Source organism: Hippocampus comes, unplaced genomic scaffold (genome assembly GCF_001891065.2).
Source record: "Hippocampus comes isolate QL1 unplaced genomic scaffold, H_comes_QL1_v1.1 scaffold72, whole genome shotgun sequence".
NCBI lineage: Eukaryota > Metazoa > Chordata > Actinopteri > Syngnathiformes > Syngnathidae > Hippocampus > Hippocampus comes.
Genome location: NW_017806030.1, coordinates 930,135 through 946,056, shown reverse-complemented (window position 1 = coordinate 946,056; position 15,922 = coordinate 930,135). Strand labels below are relative to the sequence as shown.

At 39.9% G+C, this 15,922-nt stretch overlaps 2 protein-coding genes across 8 annotated transcripts in view; both read right to left on the bottom strand.

The window, feature by feature from the left end:
* Positions 1–3,763, bottom strand: part of LOC109529338 (sodium- and chloride-dependent GABA transporter 2-like) — an 8,885-nt gene extending 5,122 nt beyond the window's left edge. The window contains 4 exon segments of the mRNA XM_019892667.1: positions 1,865–1,928; positions 1,931–2,004; positions 2,075–2,250; positions 3,725–3,763. Coding sequence (XP_019748226.1) covers positions 1,865–1,928; positions 1,931–2,004; positions 2,075–2,219 — 283 coding nt within the window. The 5' untranslated portion in view covers positions 2,220–2,250; positions 3,725–3,763.
* Positions 3,764–7,699: 3,936 nt separating this feature from the next.
* The window catches only part of LOC109529401 (sodium- and chloride-dependent GABA transporter 2-like), a 24,417-nt gene continuing 16,194 nt past the window's right edge, over positions 7,700–15,922 (bottom strand). For 3 of the 7 annotated variants that reach the window (XM_019892784.1, XM_019892778.1, XM_019892781.1), the window contains 6 exons: positions 11,291–11,403; positions 10,473–10,610; positions 10,035–10,137; positions 8,998–9,098; positions 7,961–8,131; positions 7,700–7,817 (listed from right to left, as the gene is read on the bottom strand). In XM_019892784.1, coding sequence (XP_019748343.1) covers positions 7,719–7,817; positions 7,961–8,131; positions 8,998–9,098; positions 10,035–10,137; positions 10,473–10,610; positions 11,291–11,403 — 725 coding nt within the window. In that variant the 3' untranslated portion in view covers positions 7,700–7,718. Of the gene's footprint in view, positions 7,818–7,960; positions 8,132–8,997; positions 9,099–10,034; positions 10,138–10,472; positions 10,611–11,290; positions 11,404–12,155; positions 12,281–12,921; positions 13,026–13,093; positions 13,229–13,304; positions 13,438–13,524; positions 13,598–15,263; positions 15,493–15,922 lie in introns of those variants that run through there. The other 4 variants (XM_019892785.1, XM_019892782.1, XM_019892780.1 and 1 more) reach the window with 4 other exon arrangements.

Here is a 15,922-nt window from a genome sequence, read left to right as displayed (position 1 = left end):
TGTTGCCCCATGGTGGTCTCCAAAAGGAAGAGCGGGACGCCACACAACACCGCAAATACCAGATACGGCACCAGGAATGCACCTGGATGTTACACATGCTGCTGTGATATGTACAACTTTTGGAAGATGTGCCGAGTGCCACATTTGCTTACCGCCGCCGTTTTTGTAACACAAGTACGGAAACCTCCACACATTGCCATCCCTAGGTGTGAATGTGAGGGTGGATGGTTATTCGTCTATATGTGCCCTGCGATTGGCTGGCAACCGGTTCAGGGTGTCCCCTGCCGACTACCCAAAGACAGCTGGTATAGGCTCTAGCACCTCCCGCGGCCCTTGTGAGGATAAATGAATTAGAAAATGGATGAATGGATTTATATATAGACTATAGACCTCACCTGTGTTCCAGTAGTTGTCGCAGGTACTCCATGGCAGTGGGGATTTGAAGGAAGAAAAGAGGTAGAACAGAGTCCAGGCCAGAACAACCATGTAGGTCATGAGGGCGTACAGCAGAATCAGCTCACCTCCACAGCCGATACCTGTGCACACGTCACACATTCGAAGTTCGAGTATTCTCTTTATTCGTTTCAGTGAAGAGAAATGTGTCTCTCAGTTTGGGACAGCAGTAAACATGAATACAAATCATCATTCATCCACGTTACAAAAAAACACCACATATGAGGGGTGTGCATCTTTCCAATAAAAAAATAATTCGATTGGTTTCTCAAGTGGCATTCTGATTCTGATTCTTGACATGGTCCGGCAATAGCTTTTGTCCATTTTATGAATATGTAAAACACGTAAAAGCTCTCCAAATCCCAAATTATTCAAGGTAAATAAATTCAAAGAAACAACAAATCATTAGCAACATAATTTAATATTGTACCGATTTATACTTGTTATGCGGCCTTCATAAAAGACCATTCAATACTTATCTCAATGCACGAGGTGCATTACGATTCAAGGAAGGCACATTTTGGAATGTCACAACCATACAGTACTCATTTAACAACATATTTATTGTTGTGCTAGTCGTTTGCAGTGGTGTGAAGTTATGTTATGTGATGCGGATATATCATCAGGGTGCCATAACATGATGATACATTGTTAATATGGGATGCTGGTGTATGGACAATGGATTCGAACAAATTTAAATTATTGAATATTAAAATATATCACAATATAAATAGTTGATGCTGTTGTTTTAACACTGTATCATAACAGAGAACTATCCGATATAATATTAGCAATATTTGATACTACTAAGTCAGTTGTGTGTCGCGATAGATAATATATACCGTAATTACGGTACGTTACATATAATGTATCACACGTCAATATTTCATGCCGCTGTATCAAACACATCATTTTATGGTGTCGTGTTATGATTGTTTGATGCTGATGTCTCAAAATTCAATCCAAAGAGTGAACAATTACAATCGATCCCAATCTTGATATTTGATGCAGTTTTATCAATACTGGATGATAACAGCTGACAATGCCATCCATCACAAAATCAAAATGTTGTCCCACCACCGCTTCTGCCATGAAACTATATTTTGAAACAATTTTTTAAAATCTTTTTTTTTTTTTGACTGAATATGTTTTGAAACATTTTTTTTAAATATATATATATTTTTTTACTGAATCCTGTTAATATTTGCCTTACACTTACATTGACATAACATTTGTGTTTGTTTCAGTCAGTGGATAATGTGTCACTCACATCTCACACTCCTCTAATTGTTGTGAACTTAATGTAACATTGATGGAAAAATCGACAAATGGGTCCTTTTTGGAAAGAATCAGTTCCTTCACACTTTGTGTTTCAGAATGGCAGACTTGTACATGACAGAGTGTTGCACACCTTCAGCCAGGGGGCACAACTTCCTCCAGCAAGTGATGCCGCCCTCTTGGGTATGCTGGCCTGGCCCATGGTGGTCTCCAAAAGGAAGAGCGGGACGCCACACAACACCGCAAATACCAGATATGGCACCAGGAAGGCGCCTGGATGTTACACATAGTTCTGTGACATGTACAACTTTTGTAAGAAGTGCCGAGTGCCACATTTGCTTACCGCCGCCGTTTTTGTAGCACAAGTACGGAAATCTCCACACATTGCCCAGGCCCACAATGTTCCCGGCAACAGCCAGAAGAAATTCCACCTTGCTGCTCCAGCGTCCTCTCTCCTCAAGTACATTCCGGCGTTTTTTCCTCCACATTTTCTAAACGTTCAATGTAAATCCAAGCTTCCTTTAAACCCCACACAAGACATACATTAAAGTCGCACAATGAGCAACTAAACGGAGTCATTCATCAGTTCAGAGGGAGTATTTTAACTACAAGACATGTAAAGGAAATTACGGAAGCATATGGCTGCCACACCAGGGGGAAAAAAAACCCACGAAAGTTATCATGTGAAAGCGTGACAATTTTCACGTATAACATGCAAATTATGTAAAAACGTAAAAAAGATCATATAAAAATGTGAAACATATCATGTAAAAACATGAAAAGTACAAAATGTGACAAAGTTGGCCTCGCTGAGGACTTCCCAACTTCTGTTGCGACCTTGGTCCCATCCTGCAGCAGGACGCAGAGGCAGGTGCTTCCGAATGTCGTTGCACTAAACCTGGAGTTGCTGAGCTTTTTACAAAATCGCGGTGTACAAGATTTCTTCATATGCATGGAGCAGGAACATTGAAGTGTATTTTTACATTGCCTGCCATTGAAAAGTTCATATGTGATAAGTATCACATTTTTACATGATCATTTTCAAAGTTGTACATGATAATGATCATGTTTTTATTTGATAATGTTCACGTTAAAACATAAGTATCAAGTTTTCACATGAGAAGTATTGTGTTTTGTTTTGTTGTTTTGTCCTATGGCAGCAATACGCTTCTGGAGTAAGTCCTCTCTTTGAACGTTTTCATTAAATCCTGTGATATCACGAGGGCGAGAGGAGTCTTCTCAGGTCAAAGTATTGTAATGGGAATTTGACATTTAACAGTATTAACTTGTATCATCTCCTTAGTGTAACTAGAGTGCCATGAAAAAGTCCATCAGCAGCAACAATTGAAATGAAGCGTTTTCTGTAGGTGGTCATGAGTCATTCACATCTCTGTTGAGATATTTTGTCCCACTCTTTATTTTAAGAATTGTTTTCATTCACCAACCCTTGTGGGCTTTGGAGCATTAATAGCTGTTATAAGGTTATGCTAGAGCATTTTAATCACATTCAAGTTTGGACTTTGACTAGGTCATTCCCAAACTTTTTTTTATGCCATTCTGACAATGACTTGCTGGTGTCGTTTTAGATCATTGTCCTGGCGCAGAACCAAATCGCGTTTGAGCTTGAAGTCACAACCCGATGGTTGTTCATAATCTTACTATTTTCTTTTAAACACACACATTTTATGACAGAGTGTTGCACACCTTCAGCCAGGGGGCACAACTTCCTCCAGCAAGTGATGCCGCCCTCTTGGGTATGCTGGCCGATGGCGGTCTCCAAAAGGAAGAGCGGGACGCCACACAACACCGCAAATACCAGATACGGCACCAGGAATGCACCTGGATGTTACACATACTGCTGTGATAAGTCCAACTTTTGGAAGAAGTGCCGAGTGCCACATTTGCTTACCGCCGCCGTTTTTGTAGCACAAGTACGGAAATCTCCACACATTGCCCAGGCCCCTACAAATTAACACATTCCAACGCTACATACCTCGCTTCACGTTGCAACTTTTCCTCCTGCAGTAGTGAAATAGTGACAGCTACACTAAAACACTATATACTCCTCTACCCAACCTGATCTGTTCCGTTTGGCAAAACAGGCGAATATTTTAAGCAAAGGCGTGTGTGTGTGTGTGTGTGTGTGTGTGTGAGAAATAAGAATTTTCCACATCGCGGGCCATAATATATCAAACTACAAATTAACACATTCCAACGCTACATACCTCGCTTCACGTTGCAACTTTTCCTCCTGCAGTAGTGAAATGGTGACAGGTACACCAAAACACTCTATATAATTCTCTACCCAACCTGACCTCTTCCGTGTGGCAAAGCAGGTAAATATTTGAAACAAAGGTGTGTTTGTGTGTGTGTGTGTGTGTGTGTGTGTGTGTGAGAGAGAGAAATAAGAATTATGCACACACTTCAAAGGATTTTGTCAAAACAGGGTAAACTTAATCAAACAAGAATTAATTATGTTTGGATTCAGGGCTGACCACAGTCTTGATCAAGAAGAAGAATCGTATTTTACAGTCAGTTTGTCTTCCTTCGTATTACTAGAGTGCAAACATCCCTAACAGTTGTGCAGCAGGGGCTGCTTAAGCATCCAGGGAGGAGCACGGGGATCAATGACTTGATCAAGAACACCAGAACCAGAGGTCTGGGGAATGTTGTTTGGTGGACTGGATCTCCACCCCAATCCCACTTTCCTCCTCAGAGGCTGCTCTTGAAGCTTTTGTTACCTTATCAGGAGATGCATGACACACAACTCATTCATGAAAATAAAGTCACCAATTACTGGTCCACACACGCTACAGATGAAGAGTCCTTCATTTTGTTCAGCGACAATAAATAAGTTGTGTTTTGAGGGGCCCTCTTCCAAAATGTTACAAACTGCAAGAACCCTTTTTTTATGTACCGGTACATCTGTGACCTGCACCTCCCAGTCACAAGTTATCTTAGGGGTATTTATTTTACTATTAATTTATTTGCAAGTTCATAATTAAATGCATTGTGACATTTGACTGAATAAATAGCTTTAAGAAAGGGTATTTATCATCATTCAAAGGCTAGATGACAAACACTGGGTGTTCAGCGACAATAAATAAGTTGTGTTTTGAGGGGTCCTCTTCCAAAATGTTACAAAATGCAAGAACCCTTTTTTTATGTTACATCTGTGACCTGCATCTCCCAGTCACAAGTTATCTTAAGGGGTTTTTATTTTAGTATTAATTTATTAGCAAGTTCATAATTAAATGCGTTGTGACATTTGATTGAATAAATAGCTTCAAGAAAAGGTATTTAGCATCGTTCAAAGGCTATATGACAAACACTGGGATCTTTCTGAGTTGGTTTTACAAGTGCTGCATGTTGAGGCGCATGAAAATTATTCAAGAGGCAAAAGGGGATAAACTTGCATTTAAACAGTGGCCCAAGAATGAAGTCATTCAGCTCAAATTAAGTAGTCCACATCACTCCGACAGAATACGATTGTCAAATGATGTGAAGTTCATAATTAAATGCGTTGTGACATTTGATTGAATAAATAGCTTCAAGAAAAGGTATTTAGCATCGTTCAAAGGCTATATGACAAACACTGGGATCTTTCTGAGTTGGTTTTACAAGTGCTGCATGTTGAGGCGCATGAAAATTATTCAAGAGGCAAAAGGGGATAAACTTTGCATTTAAACAGTGGCCCAAGAATGAAGTCATTCAGCTCAAATTAAGTAGTACACATCACTCTGACAGTTTTGTCACAATTAGTAGTTTTAGTGACCATTTTGACAAATCTTCATTGCTTTTTTTAAGGGAAAGGCCACGTCTTGGCTCTATGGAAAGAAGAGAATATGATTGTCAATTGATGTGATACATACAGCTGTACATCAGAATCAGCTCTCCTCCATAACAAATATCTGTACACACGTCACACTTTCCAGATGTAAGGATTGTCTTTATTCGTTTCAGTGAAGAGAAATGTGTCTTGAGAGAGAGAGAGAGAGAGAGAGAGAGAGAGAGAGAGAGAGAGAGAGAGAGAGAGAGAGAGAGAGAGAGAGAGACCTCACCTGTGTTCCTGTGTTGCAGTTACTCTAGGGCAGCAGAGAGTTGAGGGAGGCCAAGAGGTAAAGGCCAGATTAATAATGTAGGTCATACAGCTGTACATCAGAATCAGCTCTCCTCCATAACCAATACCTGTACACACATCACACTTTCCAGATGCAAGGATTCTCTTTATTCGTTTCAGTGAAGAGAAATGTGTCTTTGAGTTTGGGACAGCAGCAAACACTAATTCAAATAATCATTCATCCACGTTACACAAAAATTTACAAGTGGATCCTTTTTGGAAAGAATCGGTTCCTTCATTCTTTGTGTTCGAGAATGGCAGACTTGTACGTGACAAGAGTGTTGCACACCTTCAGCCAGGGGGCACAGCTTCCTCCAGCAGGTGATGGCGCCCTCTTGAGTATGCTGGCGCATAGCGGTCTCCAAAAGGAAAAGCGGGACGCCGCATTTCACCACAAATACCAGATACGGCCCCAGGAATGCACCTATTTTCAAGAGAGACCTGGCCAAGACGGGCAGCAGCTCGAAACGAAGTTAAAGACATAAAATGAGACAAAGTACAATTCTGCCAGTCTGCCAGTGAATGAGCCCGTGGGTCGCTAACACAGGCTATCCATCCCGAGAGTAGGGGCACCACATCTGTTTTTTTTTCGTTCCAAAAAAAATGTAAAGGGTTTTTCACAAATGTAAGCTTTTGTTTAATTGTTAATTATTATCATTTTATGTTTGAGAATTACAGTATAGTCTTTCATGTTAAGGTTACCTAAATTACATTCTCTTTAATAATTTCTTAAACATGTTTATGTTGGGAGCGTCTGATTGGCTGAAGAAAAGCAGAGAGTTTTGAGTAGCCAGAAGAAGGTGTGTTCTCGTTCGTACCGGGGAGCAGGCGTTGGGAAATAAAAGCTGCATTCAAACTAAGTCCATCTCTCCCTTTGCCCATTCTTAACGTAGAGCCATCCATTCAAAAACTACGAACCCTCAACTTACACAAACATAATTTTGAATCAAGTACACACAGATAAAATGAAGTTCTTTATATGGATCATATTTTCATACTGTATATATTGGGACATAAAAGGTACACCGAAATATTCTATACTACAGCTAAATGAATGGAGGAAAATAAAAGGGATGTATGAGAAAGAAATGGGAGTCTAAATAGGTGATAATTACTGAGATATCGTGGACTGCGCAAAGTAATTGTTTACAACTCAAATTTGATAAGCACCGACTTTGAATGCTCTGGTAAAGTCTGGAGATTTTGACGAATGGTACCTGCACACCAAATCCGTTGCAAGCGTTCCACCTCGCTTTATTCGCTCGCGTTTGACCACAAGAGTTCCTGGTGACGCAGCAACTTCATTCGTACACACCGGAGAAGACGGGGAGGGGTGTCATGTAACCGTGATGGTAGTGAACCCCAAAAAAAGGAGGGAGGCAGGAGAAGCAGGGTATATCCTGAACAAAATGTTTTAACAAAAAACACTTGCAGAGAAAGAAAAATGGTCCCACAAAAACAAACAAGGTTCAGTATTTTGTTTTGTTTTTCCCAGAGCTGTGAATTTTACATTAAATAAAACAAGGCACTCACAAGATGTACAGTATTTGCTGAGAGAAAACACACCCATTGCTCGGACAATGGGACCCTACTTGATGAGCAATAAAAAATGATCTCAGAAGATTAGCAAACCATGTTAAAAACAATGGCATGAGGTACTTTGTGGTTTTCAAATGATGTACATTATTTCTATTGGGCAGTTTGGGATCAGTTCATCTGTGTTGTTGTTGTTGTTGTTGTAGTTGTTTTTTTAATGAATCATTCTTGATCCTCCTCAGTAAAATGATGTACATTATTTCTATTGGGCAGTTTGGGATAAGTTCATCTGTGTTGTTGTTGTTGTTGTAGTTGTTTTTTTTTTAATGAATCATTCTTGATCCTCCTCAGTAGTGTGTTGCAGCATGGTCTCTGTGTTTCGTGCCAGCGAGCCCTCAGGTGGCTTGGGCCAGCACAGACCATGGAGACGCTACCAAATGGATACAAATGACAATGTTTTTATGAGATATGTCAAAATCATATACACAGCTATTGAAGCAATTATTGAAGCAATAATCAAGGAAATCATGGTTGTTCTTTCACTCTGCAATGTAAGTGGTGGACTTGGCCCACCTGACTGAGGGTTCCCTTGGCAGTGCTCAGCTTGTACAGCGCCCAGATTGGCACCAGCAGGATGGAGGACAGAGCCATCATCCAGCCCAACACATAGGCCCAGGTAGGGTATACGTACGAGCGGTTGAATGTTAGGGGCTGGTACCCAATTAAATAATATATAAAAGTGCCCTGGACAAAAAAAAAATATTAACCAGTGACAGAAATGTATTTAAAAAAAAAAACTTGTGCAACTGATAAAACTGGATTTATAAAGGGACGCCAAGGAACTAATAACATCAGGACAACACCAAATTTACACTCATTAGCCGTATCAAAAAAGCAATCTTCGATGCTTCTCAGCCTAGGGCTAGGCGCTGAGAAAACCTTAGACAGAGTGGGGTGGGGGTATTTGACATGGATGTTGAGGGGCATGCGTTTCGGATTCAAGTTTGTAAATTGGATCACATTATTCTATCAGGACCTTAAAGTGTACAGTGAGACTCAATGGATATGTTCAAAGTTCTGTCTCTGGAAAATGTAATGAATGGATACCAGATATATCCTCCATAAAAGAAAACGAAATCATTTGTGTGTACAAGAAGACAAGATGAATGTCAGTAACCAAGTGTTCTTCTGACGACTGCAAGAAAGACTTTAACTGTAAATTGGAAGAAAGCACTTCTACCAACAAGAGTTGAATGGATATTGAAATTAAAAAATAAAATAGAGTGCTTGACTGCCAAATTACATATGAAAATGGCAAATGCACCTTTTTTTGTGTCATGGATTAGTCAACAAATATTCTATTCATTTTAAGGTTAAAAGAAATATTTGTGGTATTCAGCCCCCACCCACACCCCCTTCCGAATTGGTTAATTAAAATGAATGTATTTATTAATTCTAATCACATTTAAATGTATGTTTTTCCATCAAAATTAATTTATTTTATTGTAAATTTTAATGGTGGAATAAACAAGTTTACAAATACAATCAAATATGGTGGTCGACTCACATATTACAGTACAACTCAAAACTCAACAAGAAGTCCCACTCACCAGCGAAACCAAGGGGCTAATGTAGCGCCAGCAGATTTTGAAGAACGGGTTGGGACGGTCGCCCGTCATCTCCTCTATGATGCCACACAGCCGTTCTGCGCCTTCGGTTAGAAGTATGTACAACAGTACATAAAAATGAGCCCGTATTAGAACTACTGTAAGATTTGTCGTGCCACTAGAAATTTAAAAAAAAAAAAAAAAAAAACGTCCATTCTAGTTTTTGGTAGTGATCATTTTTGACCAGCAGAGGGCCAATACTCAATGCTGTTACTGTTTCTGGGAGAACATCATTTTTGACCAGCAGAGGGCCAATACTCAATGCTCACTGCTGTTGCTGTTTCTGGGAGAAGGGTCCAGCTGCAGACCCGGAGGTGGCCGATTCAGGGAAAGGTATGTTTGGTCCAGCTGCAGACCCGGAGGAGGCCGATTCAGGGATAGGTACCGGTATGTTTGGGCAAGTAACGTTGCGCCGGATATGACGTTAGAAGGATGATGCCCGAGTCCAAAGTAAGTCGCATGTGGATCTTAAAAAGTTTAAAAGGCCCTGTAATTGTAAGATAATTTAACAGCGAAACCTAACCCTAACCCTAACCTAATTTTAGTTGTATTGCAAAGTAGGTCATCAAATAAGTAAAAGTAATTATATCTCAAATTAGTTTGATAAAAAAATTAATAATCTTAACTTAATTTTTAAAGACAGATTATTATTCAAATAAAATAATTTAAATTCCCCATTACAATTAATGAACATTTCACTTTCGTTTTCCGGGACTTGAAAATCAAATTTGCCTAAACTTACCACAGCCACTTTGTCACTTTATTTTGAAAATCAAATTTGCCTAAACTTACCACAGCCACTTCCGGCGTATGTCTACCATTGCCTGAAGCTACCTCCTCCGAGTCTGCTGGATACTATTGGTTTCTGGTATCAACAAACTACATTGACTCACACATCAGACATTGACGAAGGGTGACCAGATCTGTAATTCATTCTGCTAATAAGTCATAAATGACCAACACATGACCCATCAACCTACCAAATATCCAGCCTACTGCCAAGCTTTTAAACACACAAAGAAAGAGAAGGCAGGCTCCATTGCAAGCATAGTAGTCGAAAATCTGGAAGATGTACATCCCTCCCTGAGGACAAAATCCAGGAAAATTACTTGTACTCATTTATTTATTTCTATTCTCATTTTGAAAAGTATGGTTGAGTGTTAAGCTATTTTAAGGGTCAGCTAATCAAGCTGTACACTAAATACGTAGTAGGTACAAGAAGTGTTGTTCTGTTATTGTCGTCCAGTGATACGATACAACAAAATATGAACAAAACTGGGAGAGGTGAATTCAGTTTTGTGAGCATCTCTACATTTGATCATGTGGTGATAATCGACCACCAAGCTTATGGATTTTGACATAGCCTACTTATTGACACTACAGTAGGATTCATAGTGAGTTTCGAGCCAAATTCCCACCATCGTGGTCATGTCGATCTGCAAGAGGAAACATATGAGGCAGAAGAGCAGGAGGAAACATTCATGCCTGCCTGCCCGACGCATCACTGTGGGGAATACATCTGTAAAGGACGTCATCACCTCCTCAATGCCGACAAACTGGAGAGAGTGCAGAGCAACAAGATCAGTTCCGAAAAGAAACATGAAGAATGATGTCAAAGTCAATGTTTCCCAACCTTCTTTGAGACAACGGACAGGTTATAAATGACAAAAGCCCACAGCTCACGACCAAACAAATTGGTCACAAAAAAGAATATACCGGTATAATGAACCCACACAGATATGGAATTTGGCAGTCGGCTAATGGCAGATTTTTTGGGGGGGTACATATCCTTTTTGTAACAAACAAATGATTTGAATGGGGAAATTTTAATTTAAAAATTGTGAGTTCATCGAAGCAAACTGAATTGCTTCACTTTAAGTTCATTCACATTTGAAAGTAATGAGAAACTCATCATACCCTTTTAGTCAGTCGCACCATATCGAATACAATCATAATCTCACTGAAACCTGCATCAGGATTTTTTCAAGTGTTTTTGTGACTCTTTAGGCATGAAGAAAAAAAAGCAATTTTTTTTAAAGACATACATTTTCTTGTCCACGATATTGTATCACATGCTTTTGAACAACTGATTTGTCAGAAAACAATTAGGAACTATTATGGATCACATCATTTTTATAAAAAATAAATTTTTGCACCAATTTAGTGACATTGGATAATTTTGCTGGGCACAGAGATGAGCGCTCACAGAACACTAATTGTGAATCAGTGGTCAAACCTGTGTGTCCAGGACCAGGAGAATGAGCATGACGAAGAAACAGATAGACCACAGGTTAGGCAACGGCATCATGGCCACCGCCTGTGGGTATGCAACGAACGCCAAGCCCGGACCTAGAAAAGACATCCACATGCACTGTCAATACTTAACATTCAAATTACGGTATATGAAAAGGACAAAAGTCTGGGCAACATTCTCAACAGTTACCCTATCACATTTCTCAGATTTACTAGCCACTCGTTGTTTTCACCTCAATGTACAACCGAGCTGGGGCCAATAATATATAAGATATCGCTTTCAATATTAATATTTAACATACATTTTCAAATATCAAATCAAAATAAAGACTAATGAGGAAAAACTGAACTCATTTGAATAAGGCCCCTTTAAACAGGCTTTTAAACTTTAATCATGAGGAACAAAACACTTGTCTCCCCAGGGAAATAAGTTGTGTGCGCACACATACATTTAATTGACGGGATTATGAAATGACCGAGAATATTCACTCATCATCTTCCAAGTAAAATATTGAATGTTTCCATGTAGCCCCTGCAATGTGCTTGCATGCCCTTGATTGGGAAACACTGAACTACATGATGGCTAAGAGGAGTTTCACAACAACCTTGCATGCATTGAGGAGGGCCAAGTCAGAAGGAACATACACACCGGCAAAATTCAAAACGTAAGTGATGGCAATACTGCGGGTTTTACAAAAGACACAGACACCAACACAAAACAAATGCAATTTGTACAAGGCGCATCACTGATATGACGTTGCTGCAGTGGGGTAAATGGTTTTAACTGTTTTTTCTTACAATGTTTGTTCCTTTTCAAAGAGTGAGACTAAAGTAGATTCCAAATTTACCTGACTCAGCCACCTCTGCGACAGGAACGCCTTGTTTGTGAGCCATGAATCCCAGGACCGAGAAGACAGCAAAGCCAGCTACCACACTGGTCAAACTGTTCAGCAAACACAGCCAGAAGCAGTCCCTGCAACACAAAAAAAAAAAAAAACTCACTTATTTCTGAACCACTCGGATTGAAACCATTAAAGGGGAGCTCAAATCAAAAATGTTCTTTACAATATGTTCGATGCGCCCCCATTAGTCTAAACACTGTATTCTGATTAATATTGCATTTGTGGAGTATGGATTGGCCAGCAAAATCCACCCGTTTTTATCTATGAGGAAGCAGCCATGTTGCCAATTCTTATCAACAGAAAATCACCACTTTTTTTTTTTTTTACTTTAAATATTTTAGGGTTTTTGAGGCATGGGCAAGTGTATTCTTTAATAGTGTAGTATATGTATATATATAAAATTAAAAACATTATTTTTAATTATTTATATACTTTTTGTTCTTCTACTTCTCCCTTCCATAATTCTGCTGCTGTAAATTGTGAATTTCTCCATTATGAGACAAATAAATGTTTTCTTATCTTATCTTATCTTAAACATTTGCGATCAAATCAAAATAAAATACAAACACTGTATTGTTAAATTGATACTTTTCAAAAAAACAGATTGCTGTTCATGTTATTTGGTTTCTATACTGGATCCCATTGGCAAGTCCAAGTGTATCTAATCTTTTAGGTGGTGAGTGTAGTTTTCTTGCTTCATTGTGACACTAACTTGTAGCAATTGTTTCTCCTGGTGTTGTAGCTGCCCAGTACAGTCAGAGTGCCTGCACCAAGGCTGTACGAGAAGAAGATCTGGGAGCCGGCATCCAGCCACACCTGTATAAAAAGTCACCCATAGAGTGCATTTTTCTTTTATCACAACGCATGTAACCTAACAGTCCTACTTGAGGGTCTGTGAGTCGCGACGGATCTGGCAGAAGGTAGAACTCGACTCCTTGTCTGGCTCCCGGAAGAGAGACTCCTCGGATCAAAAGGATGAAGAGCATCACATAAGGGAATGTGGCAGTGATGTACACCACCTGGACAAGAGGAGGGTCACAAGACTGCTTCGGCATTTACATGAATTTGTATTTGGTGCCCCTTGATGGACTTCACCTTTCCAGTTGATTTGATGCCTTTCCAGATGCAGAAGTAACAAATGACCCAGACAGCCACGAGGCACAAAAGCATCTCCCACCTGATACTGCCAATCTCCTCAATGCCCGATGAGATATTCAACAGTCGACGTCTGGACGGGTTAAAAAAAACAAAACAGCATATTTTATGTCACGTAGAATGTTTTAAAGATGCCATATTAATGTATTGTCTTCCTTACTCCCAGAACTCCGTTGCTGCTGAGCTTCCCTTGGTGTGGTTGGTGAGATTCCTTGTAATGTCAACACAATCATCTAAAAGAATGACAGGTATTCACTCAGAGGCATGAAACACATGTACCGGCGTTATGTATTCATGATACTTATTACATATTCAGGTTACAACAAACAATGTAACTGTGTCCCATTACAGTTCCAGAAAAATTCCAGAAAAAAAGAACATCATCAGATTATGGGTACATTCATTAAAAATGGAGATTATTTTGCAGGATTACAATTTCCATGCGGACAGAGAGACAGCATGGTTTATTTGAGCTCTCAGTGCCACAAGTGGATACACCCTGAACTGGTTGGCAGCCAATCGCAGAGCACACATACTGTAGACCACGGGTGTCAAACTAATTTTTGTCGCGGCCCACATTGTACAGTATTTACAGTTTCCCTTGGAGGGCCATTATGAATTTTGGGAAACCATATAAATGTTTAATCGCCTCCACATATGACATACACAGCGCACAACAAATTGATGGATAACTACTTTTAAAATCAGAAGTCAAGAAAAATGACTGCGGATTACGTATGACAATTTGAAATTTTGGCTCAGACTTTGGCAAGCATCATGGAACTTGACATGCTTGATTTGCTTTCGCGGGCCACATAAAATGATGTGGCGGGCCAGATCTGGCCCCCGTGCCTTGACTTTGACACCAGTGCTGTAGACAAACAACCATTTGCACTCACAATTACACCTCGGGACAATATAAAGTCATTAATCAACCTACCATGCATGTTTTTGGAATGTGGGAGGAAACCAAAAACCCATGTAGGCATGGGGAGAGCATGCAAACGCCACACAGGAAGGCCAGGGCTGGGAATCAAACCCATGACCTCAGCAATGTGAGGCTAACCAGTCGACCATCGTGCTGCCTTAAACACAATATTAATACAAATAACTAAACTATAGTCACTGGGATGAAAGTGTTTCTGGGTGTGATTGTCGTTACGAATGGTCATCATCATAATCATCATTGTATAATAATTATGGGGGTGTGTCTATGCGTGTGTGTGGGTGAGATGGGGACAGGGAGTGGTGGGTTAAGACATGCCTGTAAATGTCGCCTTCCTAGGCAGTTGTTTTGAGCTTTGTGTGTTTTTACTATTTGCAGCGTTTCTCTTTTGAATTTGTTTTGTAGTTTGTAAGTTTGCTTCTAATTACGTTTTGCGATTGCAGCATTTATTTCTTGAAGCTTTTTTTTTTTTTTTGCTGTTGTTTTATGAGATTACGTTTGGCCGTTTGCACCATTCCTTGCAGTGTTTTTGTTTCGCAGTCGTTTTGTTTGCATCATTCCTGTGTTTGCAGCATTCGGTTGTGAGCAGTGCGGCCATATCTATTCCATATGCATTTCAATAGCCGTCAATTACACGCAGACTTTCGACATTTGTGGGCCGTCCCAGTTCCTATTCCCACAAATGCAAATGGCATTTAGTCCAGGTGGTTCATTTGTCAATGCATGCTTTTGTCTTTGAGACGCTTCCGTAATTGAGAGCTGTATACATAAATTTGGCTCAGTTTGACTTGACACTTGACAGGAATGACTACGCCTTAATCAAAGTTGTAAGATGACAACTTAACTTTGTAGCAAAATGCCATTTATTCAGTCTTGTCTCATGACAAGATAATAGGACAGGTCAGAGTTTCTTGACCAAAAAGGGACATGATGCATTGTGTGCTGGACCTCACCTGTGTTCCAGTAGTTGTCGCAGGTGCTCCAGGGCAGTGGAGAGATAAAGGAGAACGCCAGGTAGAAAAGAGTCGATGCCATAATAATCGTGTAGGTCATGCTGCTGTAGAACTGGATCACTTGCCCCCCATAGCCGATACCTTACAGACAGCGCACATTTAAGGTTCAATTTTTAATCATTTTCTTTGCTTGTTTCCGAAAGAAGAAATTCATCTCGGAGCAAAAAATAAAACTTCCGTTTTATTTATTTCGCGTTCCCAAAAAATGTTGTATTTTGAAAAATTACCGGATTCTCTGTTACATCCGTCTACAATGTGTCAGGTCAAGGCGCGCTTCTCGGTCACGTGACAGTTTACCGCTAAAATGAAAGCCTGGAGCTAGCAAAATAAGTAAAAAACGTCTTTGGAAAGGGAATGACCTCCCACTGAACATTTGGCTAGCCTCTTAGCTGCCCATCTTTAAAACCCGCCTCAAAACTCACTTGTATTCTTTGGCATTTGACTCAGCATGACTCAGATTTGTTCTTGGTTTTACTGTTCGGTGCTTTCCGCCGTCTTTGTTACTGATTTGTTGCTTTACTGTTGTATGCAGTATGTTAGTTGCTCCATGTACAGCATTTTGTATGCAGCGATGGCTGTTTGAAAGTGCTCTATAAATA